The 13109-nt window shown below is 42.4% G+C and overlaps 1 protein-coding gene across 1 annotated transcript in view; it reads right to left on the bottom strand.

The window, feature by feature from the left end:
- LOC141439356 (uncharacterized) overlaps window positions 1–13109 on the bottom strand; it is a 1011003-nt gene that overhangs the window by 876217 nt on the left and 121677 nt on the right. Inside the window, 2 exon segments of the mRNA XM_074103643.1 lie at window positions 11877–12002; window positions 12284–12418. Of these exon segments, the coding sequence (XP_073959744.1) occupies window positions 11877–12002; window positions 12284–12418 (261 nt within the window).

The following is a 13109-nucleotide window of genomic DNA, read 5'->3' as shown; positions in this document are numbered from 1 at the left end:
TAACGGGAAAGCAGAAATTATGGTAATGCTAATATTATAGGAATGTAAACATTATGAATAGACGACTTCCTGAGATTGTAAACATTTGAAATAGCAGTCATTTTGAGAAAGTTGACAAAATAGAAGTGCTAACATTGTGAAAAGGCAGACGTTTTGAGAATTGTACATTTTAGGAAAACAGACATTTCAGGCCTGAGCCTCTTTTTTGTACAAATGTAACCCTTCGCCAGCTGTCGTAATTGATATTTATTAACGCAACGAGCAGCAAGTTAAACTAGTGTAATGTAAGCAAGATCAAAGTATATTAAACAAAACTTAATCCCTGTTATTTAATAAAAATATCTAAAACTAGAACAAATTTTGCTAAAAAGCAATTTGATATAGCATCTGCATTACTTTATAATAAAATAAATAGGATAACGAAAATGTACAACTTGTAGAGAATGTAAAATCTAATTACAACTTGGCTAAAATGTAAAAGTTACGATGATATAGAACAACTAATGGCTTGAAATAGTATTGTACTTTTGGTCATATTGTTTCTTGATTTTCTTAAGCTTTCATTTATAAAGATTTGTCGCTTTAAGTAGTAGGGTAAAACAGTTTTGTTTGTTACTTAATATGTAAACTGTGTAGGTTATTTTATTAAAATGCTTTGTAACAGTCGCATAAACTACTTTAAGAACTATTATTAGTTATTAGCTATTATTTTTGACTTTGGAAAATTTTTGTATGAAAGAGCGAATTCCTCCTAATACAAGTGCTTCACTTAAAAGGAGGATTCAACACTAGTTTTAAAGCAAAAGTTGAAAATAAATAATTTTGAATTTATGTTTTTTTTTTTTTTTTGAGTGTAGTTTAAGGATATTAACGTTAAGCAGTAATCAAATTACTCAATCAAGTTACAGAAATCCACCCTTCTGATTGGTCGGTCTCCTGGTTTCGTGTTGCACCCGCCAATGCGTCGTGTTGCGTGGGAGTAGGGTTATCACATCTCAGATTTCTCGTGAGATCTCAGGATTTTTCAGGCTCTTTTCTGAATTACGGGCGGATTTTGAAAATCTCAGGTTACTTATTCGTAATTTTCAATAAAATTGAGTATATTTTTTACATCTTTGTATGAATAAAGCACTGAACAATTAATAGTTTTTTATAGGTAGGTACTTAAAGTAAGTAATTGTCTGAAACAACTGTTTCTTATTTTAGGGATAGACCTTTTTTGTTTTGGTTTGATTTGATTTTCACCGCATTCATTCGTATAATCAACGAGAAAAATAATTTTATTGTGCCAGGTGCTATTTTGCGGATGAAAAAAATCATTGATATGGACATTTTTTTACTTAGATCATTAATTAACGAGACTAATTAAAAAAATGCTGTGGCGCGCCAACGCGTCAGTATGACCCCGAGAATAAAGATCCTCCACAAAATTATAAACACTACGACTTTTTTAATTATATTACTTTTTAAAGCCGTGGTGGCCTAGTGGTTTGACCTATCGCCTCTCAAGCAGAGGGTCGTGGGTTTCGAACCCCGGCTCGCACCTCTGAGTTTTTTCGAAATTCATGTGCGGAATTACATTTGAAATTTACCACGAGCTTTGCGGTGAAGGAAACATCGTGAGGAAACCTGCACAAACCTGCGAAGCGATTCAATGGTGCGTGCGAAGTTCCCAATCCGCACTGGGCCGCGTGGGAACTATGGCCCAGCCCTCTTGTTCTGAGAGGAGGCCTGTGCCCAGCAGTGGGACGTATATAGGCTGGAATGATGATGATGACTTTTTAAATAAAAATCTTTAATTGCGATAAATTGTCAGTTGGAGAAAACCAGGCTTTTTCTCAATACTTGTAATTTTTGATCTGGGAACCCTTCGGGAGAACAACGGCTTAGCACAGCGAAAGTGACGCTGGCAGCGCCACGTGGTCTCAGAGCGGGAAGAGGCGGGCGTGGCACGTGCTCAAGTAACCGGCCGGGGGCGCTGCTGCTGCTGCTAACGAGCACGCGCTCGTCAACGCCTCGCTATCTATCTTAGGCTGTGTTTCCACCAGTGATGTGCGAGGATGTGTTGCGAGTGGCCTAAAGGTTAAGAAGCCGTGGTGGCCTAGTGGTTTGACCTATCGCCTCTCAAGCAAGGGTCGTGGGTTCAAACGCCGGCTCGCACCTCTGAGTTTTTTGAAATTCATGTGCGGAATTACATTTTAAATTTACCACGAGCTTTGCGGTGAAGGAAAACATCGTGAGGAAACCTGCACAAACCTGCGAAGCAATTCAATGGTGCGTGTGAAGTTCCCAATCCGCACTGGGCCCGCGTGGGAACGTATTTATTCCTTTTAGTCTGTACCCGCGGCTTCGCTTGCGTTCGATTTCGAAATTATTCTCCGATAATAATTCAGAACCATTTGGAAGTTAAAAAAACACACACACACACACACACACCTGTGTTCCCGAATGGGGTATAGGCAGAGCACAAGAAACGTTACGTTAAAAAAAAACTACCTATTTTTCGTTAAATAAAGTATAATACAAGATTTTCTACAAAACTGTAGGTACTTTCTGTTAACTGTACCTACGCGCATTTTCATACAATATTTATATCCATACCAAATATGAAGTAACTCCGAAAACTGAAAGTGGGTCTAACAAACTTGGTTATACAGACACAGGACAATTGAAATTAAATAAAAGCTTGTAAAAGCGACCCCATTACATGACCCAGGTTAAAACCGTCCGTAATTTACATCACGCTGCGAGTAACTACAACATGTGTATTCTTCAACTAACGCATTCGTCACATTTCGATATCAGCCCCTGCAATAATGACCTTCCTTTATTTCCGCCACCCTCATCCTCGTAAACCGTGATATTGTTCCCGGCGCCCCCCCTTGCCTACCTGACATAAATTACGTCACACAAGTAACTGATGTGACCACTAGAGACCTCGCACTTGTACTGTTAGGTACCTTATTAGCTTTGAATAACCCTTTTATGGGTCGACGAACTACATCCGCAACCCTTTTTAAAGGGCGCGCGGACGAGAGGTGATTATAATATTAAGTTATCATTATTTATTATTTGCTTAACTCCGCGCTGAGGATAATCGTCGACGGGATAAGCAACTAAATTAAATGCTAAGGTAAAGTGTTTAAAATGATTACGCGCAAAGAAGTTCGCCTCACTCGAATTAAAAATGATGCTACCTGTAAGCACACAGCGTGTTCATAAACGTCCCTGCATGTTATTGCGCGCCGGTGATGAAGCGTTCGCGATTACCCCGACTAGCAGGTGACTATCCGCCTTCGGCCTCGTCCGCCGGAGCTCGCCGGTTATCCGGCTATATCCGGCGCTTTCCGTATTAACCCCGCCCGATGTCAGGTGACGAGCACCATCGGCTAATATTTGCTTTTATATGGCGAGTCCAACGGTGTGCCGAAGAGATTTGTTGGTAAATGACTTCGAGAAGTTCAAATATTTCTCTACTTGTAGAGATTGTAATAATGTAGGCTTTTATTTGTAGAAAAAGGACGAAATTCAGCCATAAATAAGGCGTCGACGTCATTTTTGAAACAGAATCAAACCAAAACTAAGCATATTATTATGATTTTCTAAGAAACTTACGTCACCTGCAGGTAAGATTATGTATAGTCGTCTAAGAATTTTCTTTAATCCTAAACTTTAATGGCAGTAGTGTGTCTTCAAACAGTCTCTTTTTTCTGATGTAGGAACTGTCATATAGAGTATACTTCAGTAGGTATATAGGTAGGCACTCACATCATGCAGTGAAATTTGTCCAAGTAAAGTAACGGAAGAAACTTAACTAAAAACCAAACCTGCTCGTTTTGTAAAAAATACATACCTGAAATGAAAAACAGAAAATCGTTAACAAAAATGGATGGCAACTTAAAATGAGCCAAAATAATCAATAAAACCACCCACCACCAGCACCAGCAACCGTCGCATGCGGCACATAGCTTAGCCAAGCTGCTCCATTCGCCAGCACTACACTACGCGACACTCGGCAGTTAGTAATCGAGCCACAAACAAATGTTCCCAGAGCTGGTCGACATTTTGGAGAAGGCATCATGAAAATATTTACATTTTTTTTATGATAAGCACAAACACAGACCAGCTGAAGGATAGTTCGATACTTTTGAATTTAATTTAAAAGAGTTGAAAAAGTCAGCTCATTCCGGTGTGACTTACGTACTTCTTATCAGCCAGGTGCATGACCAACAATCTACAGCGTCGGTTTAGCCCCACTATTTATGCTCTTAAGCCAATCTGTGTTTTTTAACAAGCATTGTACAAGTTTTTATTCTGCCTCAAATGCCTGCTCTAAAATGTCTTTCAGCTTTCAATACGTCATGCACTCCCATGCAAGGTATCCGCAGGAGCCGTTATACAAGATGCCACCTGCCACCCAAATTACGTAGCGTTATTGCTCCCACGCGGCGGTAATCCCACACGAATCGATTTGGTGTCGAATAAACAGGGCTTAGTTACGTACAGGTACCTAACATATCACTGTTCATCGCTGATTATGGTTCTGGTTTTTTAAACGATCCTTTCTAATGTTGTCAATAATAACTAATACTTACGCCTCTACATTAATCATTGACCGGAAACGAAGGAGCCTCAGTCGTTCACGCTTCAAAGGTCGTCACATCCTGATATTTAAAGGAAATACCTTTTAGCACCTACCATTACGTTCGTGAGTAATTAAGTTTACGTTCGGTTTATACAGTTGACCATTGTGACGACTGTCAATTGCCAGAAACGTCCAATTCATTTTACGAGCTCCCGCCGTTCACTGCTACGAGTATGGCGCTGCGCCGTAAAGGCCAATCGATATTCCGCCTTCTAATGGCAAGATGTATCGTAAATGTTAACGGGTTTGTTTATTTTCTTTCTGACTGGAGTTGAGCAAATTTTGGCGAAAACGAAGAACTGGTATGCCGGCACAGTCGGGCGAGCCGCCTCGCGCAGGACCAGGTTTGTTTGTCTACATATTTGTTCATAAGGGAAACGGGATTCGGAAAATCACCTTTATTCTGTTGTAGGAATTTTGAGTAAAGCGATGGCCACAGCAAGCGGTGGCCGGGTGAATATTCATGCGCCTGCGGGCGCCGTCCCGGAGTGGCTCATGCATACGTTCCAGGACCGAGCCGCCAGAACAAAGCCCTGAGGTGGGTTGCGATTTAGAATCAGCAAATTGGATAATAAAATTTAGGCAGCATCCTGTGTCGGACTTACATGAGACATGAAACAGTTGAACGCTGATGACAATGGAATGTGAAATTTTGCTTTTGAAATTGTTGACATGCTCAAGTATTTTCATTTAAAAATGTACCTACTCTTGGTTACATTTTAGCTATCCTATTTATTAGTCTTCTCTACACAGGCTGATGAAGCCTTTTACACTCGTAATGTCACTCTATCATTACGTAATGGCTCTACTTTACGCGATGAACTTCCGACTACGGCAAATATGTAGGTGTAGGTTATCAAATGCTGTGCAAATTACCAGTTTCATTAAACCATGGCACATGCGGCAGCCTGATGGAGACAACCGGCGCCCGTGGCGGCAATATCCTCCAGCCTGCGGGGGGGGGCTCGTCATAAACACGATTATTATTTTTCCTCCCGGCTCGTGTGCGGAATTTTAATTCGGCATCAATTAATATGCAATTTCTAATTTAAAACTGCTTTGTTCTCAAAAAGCGTGTTTTTAGGGTTCCGTAGCCAAAATGGCAACAACGGAACCCTTATAGTTTTGTGTGAAGTATCGTTGGATAGGTCTTTTAAAACTATTAGGGGGTTGCTAAAACGATTTTTAGATTCAGTGATTTGTTTGCAAAATATTCAACTTTATTCTCATTAAATACGAGCGTCCCCCCCCTCCTCTAAAATGTAAACCGGTGATTGGAAAAAATTGAAAAATTCAGGATGGTAGTACGTATATTAAAATTACAAGGAAAACTATAACGGTTAAGTTTTCTTGACAATTATTAGTAGTTTAAGAGTAAATAGTAGCCTACCTAAACTTGGAATATTCCGTACAAAATACGAAATCCTTAGAAAAATATTACTTAATTTTTTCGTAATGGCTACGGAACCCTATTTCGGGCGTGTCCTACAAGTTCTTGGCCAGTTTTTTAATTAATTTATTCAAGATTGTACGTGATGTTTAAATATCAAAGCATTTTAGAATGCGTCACGGGACTCGCGCGGCCGACTTATCCTGTGTTATTATCAAATTATTAAACGTCAATGAGTAACGTCGATAGTTACCTATAGCTGTGAAACACACGGCCTTAAAAAATAGTGTAGACTTCAATATTTGTTTTGATCATCCTGCGGCGACCTCGCTGACGCCGCCGACGCGCACGCTGACGCATTTCACACAAACGCCCGCACACGCCGCAGCCGCGCCCGGCGGCACGCGCCGCTCGGAAACCCATTGTAATTAACATGTAAACTGTTCGAGGGATCACGAAGAGAAATAATTTAACACAATTAGAATAACGCCTGTTGATCGAGTAATAAATCTAAGGGGTGCTTTTCCGTTCCGATTCGACCAATCACTAACCTACCTTTTTCCCATAAAACTCTCGCGTGATTGACGCCTATCTCATGTGATGAAAAGTGCAGATGGTGCCAAAGGTGTTTCTCACTGGTTATTATCATCATCTAAGCCGTAGGACGTCTACTGTTGGACATAGGCTCCCCCATAAAGTAAAGCCAAAAGTAGCCTATTAAAATAAAATTGGTAATTACTTATGAATTCTAGGAGCCGCAGTTGCATCCAGCATTTGTATCTCCGCTCGCGCTCAGCCCGCATCAATGGAAGTGCGTCCTATACCTGCCCAACTTGTAACTAAACTCGTAATATACCTACTTTCATAAATACAGAACTGTCTAGGTCGTGTTAAGGTAGCCAGCCTCAGGTACTACTAGAGCCGTAAAACTCTAGCGAGATCGTTTTACAACCGACACCAAACTTGTGGAGTGTAGAAACAATATAAGTTTGTCAAAAACGAGACCAGACTGCAAAAGCGCGAACTAGCGGCATAGCCCGCGCGGACACTTCAAGGAAGGACACCAGCATCAGTAGGTACAGTTGTGAGCAAAAATTTGATCAAAAATATCTGAACACGCTTCTACGCCGTTGACAATAGAGTCATGTTCAGAAATTTTTGATAAAACTTTTGATCACAAGTATGAACTCGACTGTACTATCCTATTACTAATTGCTTAGGTAGCAAAAGTTACCTATTTCGAATGTAATATAGCATAGCATTTCACTCAGACACGTACCTAAATAGAGGTATAATTTCGTGAGAGAACGGAATTAATTGAGTAGGTACTTTTGTTTGCTGATTTCTGTGAGTAGCCATAATTAAAAAGAAAACTTTATACTTTTTACCCGACTGCCCGAAGGAGGATTATGTTTTTCGAGCGTATGTATGTATGTCCATTTCTTTGGTCCTCGCTGCAGCCTAAACGGCTGGACGAATTGTAACATATGAGGTATCATTGGATTCGTCATAACTGTCGGAGTGACATAGGTTATACTTATAATATTTCAATATGGAGTCTGTGAAAAAAATATGGCGAAGGAATAAAAACAAATATTTTGTATTGTAACAATATGGGAATCAAATGAAAGCTAATAATTTACCCATTCTAAATATCATCATCATCATCATCCCAGCCTATATACGTCCCACTGCTGGGCACAGGCCTCCTCTCAGAACAAGAGGGCTTGGCCATAGTTCCCACGCGGGTCCAGTGCGGATTGGGAACTTCACACGCACCATTGAATAAATATATATGGGTTATAATACTTTTAATATACTATTTTCACAGAAATATCAAAAAGTATAAAATAAAAAACATTAAATTAAAAAAATCAAAAAACCCTTAACACTAAAAGGAAGAAAATAACTCAAATCGTAACCAGCTCAAAAAATCTTGATAATGGGTCCCGACTGTTGAACCTTAAATTAGTTTCTTGACAGAGTTCTAGACCACTAGACTTATTTTCTTCCTTTTAACTTTTAAGGCAGTCGGGTTTTTTGATTTTTTAAATTTAATGTTTTTTATTAGCTTTATGAACGCGGATGCGATTGCATCAAAACTACGGTACAAAGAAGCAGGCAGAGGCGCCTCCCGCCGCCGAGCGTAAGCTTTATTACATGTTCATCGAACGTCAACTTTAAAGCTCTCAACTTTAAGTACTCCTCGTGCTCTGGCAACTTCGCGATAAAAGGGCGAGGAAAGCGTAAGTTGTAAGTCAGCCGGCACCTTCACGCGTTATTAGCGCGGCGCGGGCGGCGCGGGCGCGGCGGGACCCAGCGACGCACTCGATTCATGAGGCTCCATCAAAAGTTGATGGCTGAAGTTTTCTCTCCAAAAGCTAGCTCATGAATGTATTCAGAGCTCGCCTCCGAATGAAAGGAGGCAGTGAGTGCGAGTAGCGAGGAGAGGATAAATAGAGAAGTTGCGTGGTTTGAAATCGGTTTTCGGCCGACAGTTCGAAATATTTCAGTAGAACAATGTGCTACCGAAGCCGGTACTCTGTTTATAAATCTTGTTACAACTTCAGTGACGTAGTCGTGTAAGTTAGCGCCGCGCCGCCGCAGGTGCCCGCTGCCCGCCCGCTAACTGCCGCTTAACTTTGTTCTTCTGAACAAGTTGCTACTATTGTTAGGCTTTCGAATATTTTTTATTGCTTTGAAGACTGGGGCCAGATGTGGAGGCTAGGTTTTTTTTCGTTTGAATTTTCCGTTCCAAATGATACCCAAAGAATTAAATACTTAAATCTTACTTCAAGCCAGAGCAAAGATCTACATCATTGTCTATATCTGTATTATATGATTTGAACGCAAACCGGGCGCCAGTTCGGACTTTATTAGAAAATGCATTGTTCACATAGAACACGACTAATTAACTGCTTCTAGAATTTAATCCCGAAAATTCGTCGAGGCGCTGTGCGGCGCGCCGAATGCAGCATGGGACACCGCCTCATTCATTCCAGTCACGGCTGTTGAGGATTGGCAGGCACTTAAATCGAACATGAACAATTCAATTCCCTCCTTATACATGTGCCAACTACGAGCTCCTCGCACACCACTACCCACAGATGTTTACGATCAATCTGAAGAATAAGGGCTGTCTCGGCTAAGACGCTGAACGGAGCAAACTATTCGGTGTGAAGACAAACGAATAGCTGGAATGCTCGGCGAGAATGTCGCGCGACACGACAACAGAGGACCTACGTCTGATACCGATGCGAACTACAGCATTTCCCCTTTAACCGTTTATAGGCTCGTGACAAATGATCGGTGACACTTTGATGCTCGTATCATGCCAACTATTATTTAATTTTTTCCACTCCCTAACAGTTTCTGCTCAGAATACCGAGTATATACGATCATCTAACCCAGTAGTTCCCAAACTTATTTTTCTCGTGGACCACTTTCAAAATTTTACTGGTTTCGGTGGACCCCCTGCTGCTACATTTCTACCACATTCTTAAAGTCACCAAAAAATAAAAATTGTGTCGCTTCTGAGTTCTGTCTAGTCGCTTACCCTATTAAAATATTATCTGCTTAGTTAGGTACTTAAAACAATGTAGGTAGGCCCTTATAAAAACTATGCTTACATTTTGGCTCTTTACTATCAAAAGCAGATAAATTTTCGTGGACCCCATTAACATCTTATGGACCCCCATTTTTGTTCACGCCTACGTAGACCCCCAGCAAGTCTCCCGTGGACCCTGGGGGTCCACCTGGACCACTTTGGGAATCACTGATCTAACCGTATTATATAACACGAAACAGGTAATGCGATCCTACCGCAAGGATGAACAAAAGCCCCGCGTAAATTGAAACCTACCATAAATGGGTACATTTTTGAGTGGCATCCTGGAATGCAGCAGAATTTCTGGCACGCCATATACAACCTTGCTCCCGCCCACAGGGACGGGCGAAGTTAAGTTGCTGCGCGGCGGAAACGCAGCGGTTATGATCAACGGCGGTAATAAAAGGGACACGAATAGTTTTGTCAACAACAGAGCAGAATTCCGCAAGATACGTAAGTAGCTAGGGTTACATGAAATACAGTTCGGGTGTGAGGCGTGCTCATACACTTCTTCTATAGATGCCGACAGGTTTACAAGTAACTGTGATGCGTACCGCCTATTTACGTACTACGAACTTGTATTTAAATTCAAAGAAAACAACGAAATATACACTAAAGCAAGCTTTCCATGTACCGACCTACATTAATATCCCTGCCCGTAGACCTAAAGAATCATCCGAAAATGAAAAAGCACACTCGAATGAGTCACAATAACCATTTGTCTCCGTCATTCGTAAGCCGTCTCTGGGCGAGCGGCGAGCGGCGAGCGGCGCGCGGCGGCCGCGCCCGCTCCGGGCCGCATTGTTGCCGGGCACGGGAGCGTCGCCGCTCATCAACCGCTACAAATATTGTAAATTCGAGGCGAAGCAGAGATTCCGGCGCCGGATTCCGGCCTAATACCGGCGCTAGGAATGCTTTGAGGGAATTATCCCGCGGGCCGGAAGCGCGAACTCTTGTGAAACAACTGACGAGACACGGGAACTCGTCGCGGCTCGGCGCTCCTCTAACTTAACATTATGAGTTATTATTTGTATCGCGAAGATGTCGAAGCTGAGTAACAGGTCGCATTCGCATTGAACGAACGAGTGCTTTGGGACGTCTTGTGTATTTTTACAAACATTAAATTAAACTAAATATGCAGCTTTGCTTATTTTCCTCTGTAAATTATTATCTTTGAGTAGGTTCGGTACGGCAGGAGCATTATAAACGGCAGATTTGTTTTTATTGCCGCCACGGGAAATGGCAACAAGAGGGATATGAATAAGACAGGAGCCGCGGCCGCCCCGCTGAGTAATGCGTCTGCTGCGGCGTTTGTTAGTGTTTTGTTTGTCAAGGCGGGCGCCAGCATGCAGCATGCACCGGCCGCGGCTGCCGCCAGCAGCCGACAGCGTGTTAGTGCTACCGAGTACTGCTGTCACAGGTGTCTTGAAGCCAATCTCACGCCACGAAATTACTTAATGGGTAGAATAGAACCAGATGTTAAGGATCCTCTGAGAGTTGATACCGGCTTGATTATTGTACGACGTATCAACGGTCAGAGCGTTCCGGAATAGACCTAAGTTAGTGAATGAAACAAGCAGTTAGTGTCCCAGCCTTTATTGCCCAAACCACACGTATTACAGACGCCACAGTTTATGTACAGCGCGAGGCCGCAGCGAACGTCCAGACTCGATTCTTTCTGTCATTTAATACGGTGTTTGACTCTATTTTTCATTTATTTTTTAAGTCAAAACTTTACATCGAATGAAAAAAAAAAATCAGTTTTACTTTATTTATTTTTTATTTATAAAATAGAGTTGAAAATGGGTTTGGAATTCAAGATTGGACCGAGAAAGAAACACCAGCGTCTGATGCCACAGACAAGTTGTGTCATAGCTACTGCATATAGAGAAAAGTGTTAAAGAGGCAGCTATATAGATTTTAAAAAATCACTTTCAATTTAATTTTTAACAAAATTTATATTTTGCTTAAATTTTTTTAATTTTTCAGTAATTGTCAAATATCGCATTCTTTCTACAGTTCCAGACATTCGCTAGCAGCTCGTTTGAACCTGACGCACCAGAAGCGGAGTTCATTCACGACTTCTGAAGCGTCTCTATATTTGTTTATTTAGCAATTATTTCCCACAAGCTCTCAATCAGGTGACGCCACGTGACTCACCGCTGGCCTGGCTGTCGGCGGAGCCCTTGCGCTGGGGGCGGGGGCGCGGTCCCTCAGCGCGGCCCAGTCGGCGCGCAGGCGGCGGCGCGGTCCCGCAGCGCGGGCGCCACGGGCTGGCGCGCGGCCGAGCACTCGCGCTGCAGGTTGTTGAAGTTCTCCAGCACCTCGCGCACCTCCGGCTCCAAGGACTCCACGCTCTCCTGCACAAACAATAATACAATTGAGCAAAATTCTACTTTAAATCCCGAGCAGAGCGACCGCTTTTAGAGTATAATCCTGAGCACAGCGAGGGCTTCATAATTTGAGAAAAATAAAATTTTGCTGCCGAGTGATACATTCTACTTTTTATCTTTTCCTATGGGCATATTTATAAGACGTACAAAAACAACAGAATACATTGGTAGGTTTCACCGCGACTGAAATATCTGCACCACCAGGAGTGAGAACTTAAGACTAAAGCAAATTAGGTGCGGCGACTCACGGCGTGCTGGTTGTCGGGAGCGTCCCTTGCGGCGGCGGCGCGCGCGGCGGCAGCGTCCAGGCGCGCCGTGAACTTGCCGAGCGCCGCCAGCTTCTGCGACAGGAACTCGCGGTGCGCGCCCAGCTCGCTCTGCGTCTGACACACACCAACGACACCAACATCACCGTCAGCCGAATGCTACACGCAAGATCCATATTGTGATCCGTCAATATATTGTCGGATTACAATATATTTATTGATGTGTAGTGTAGGGTAGTGCATTGACGAATCACAATATTTATCGCTGGATTTCTGGAAATCCTTGTGACCTGATCCCAGAACCTGGATCGTGATATTTATCTTGAGTGTAGTGTCGCGGGTCAATATTTATCGCGTCAGTACGCAGCGAGACAGCAGCGATGGAGGACGTCGGTGACAAATAAATCGGTCCAATAAATTCAGATGTGTATACTTTTCTCTCTTTTGTAGCCAATTCTTCATCCCACGCTTTCTTTTTATCACTCATTTGTTTAAAGACAGGGCTACAATTATCGCCACACAAGCTCTAATTTTCCTCCGTCTAGGGTCCATCATGTCTGCCTCGTACAAAGAACGCTTCAGTTCTGACGCGATCCGTATTGCCGGTGTAGGGTGAGCTGTGATCCGGCTCAAGATACATAAGTAAAATATCACGATATTTATTGACCGCTCTGGTACGCATTCACGATCGATGACTATTATTTATTAGGGCGATGATGCAGCAAGAATGCGCAGTGATTAACGGTAAGGTAGTAACATAAAAGACGATTGGTTTGGCTCATTGGTTTCCAATTATGTAATTGATCAC

The sequence above is a fragment of the Choristoneura fumiferana genome, chromosome 20, assembly GCF_025370935.1.
Source record: "Choristoneura fumiferana chromosome 20, NRCan_CFum_1, whole genome shotgun sequence".
NCBI lineage: Eukaryota > Metazoa > Arthropoda > Insecta > Lepidoptera > Tortricidae > Choristoneura > Choristoneura fumiferana.
This window is presented reverse-complemented; position numbering and strand designations above follow the sequence as displayed.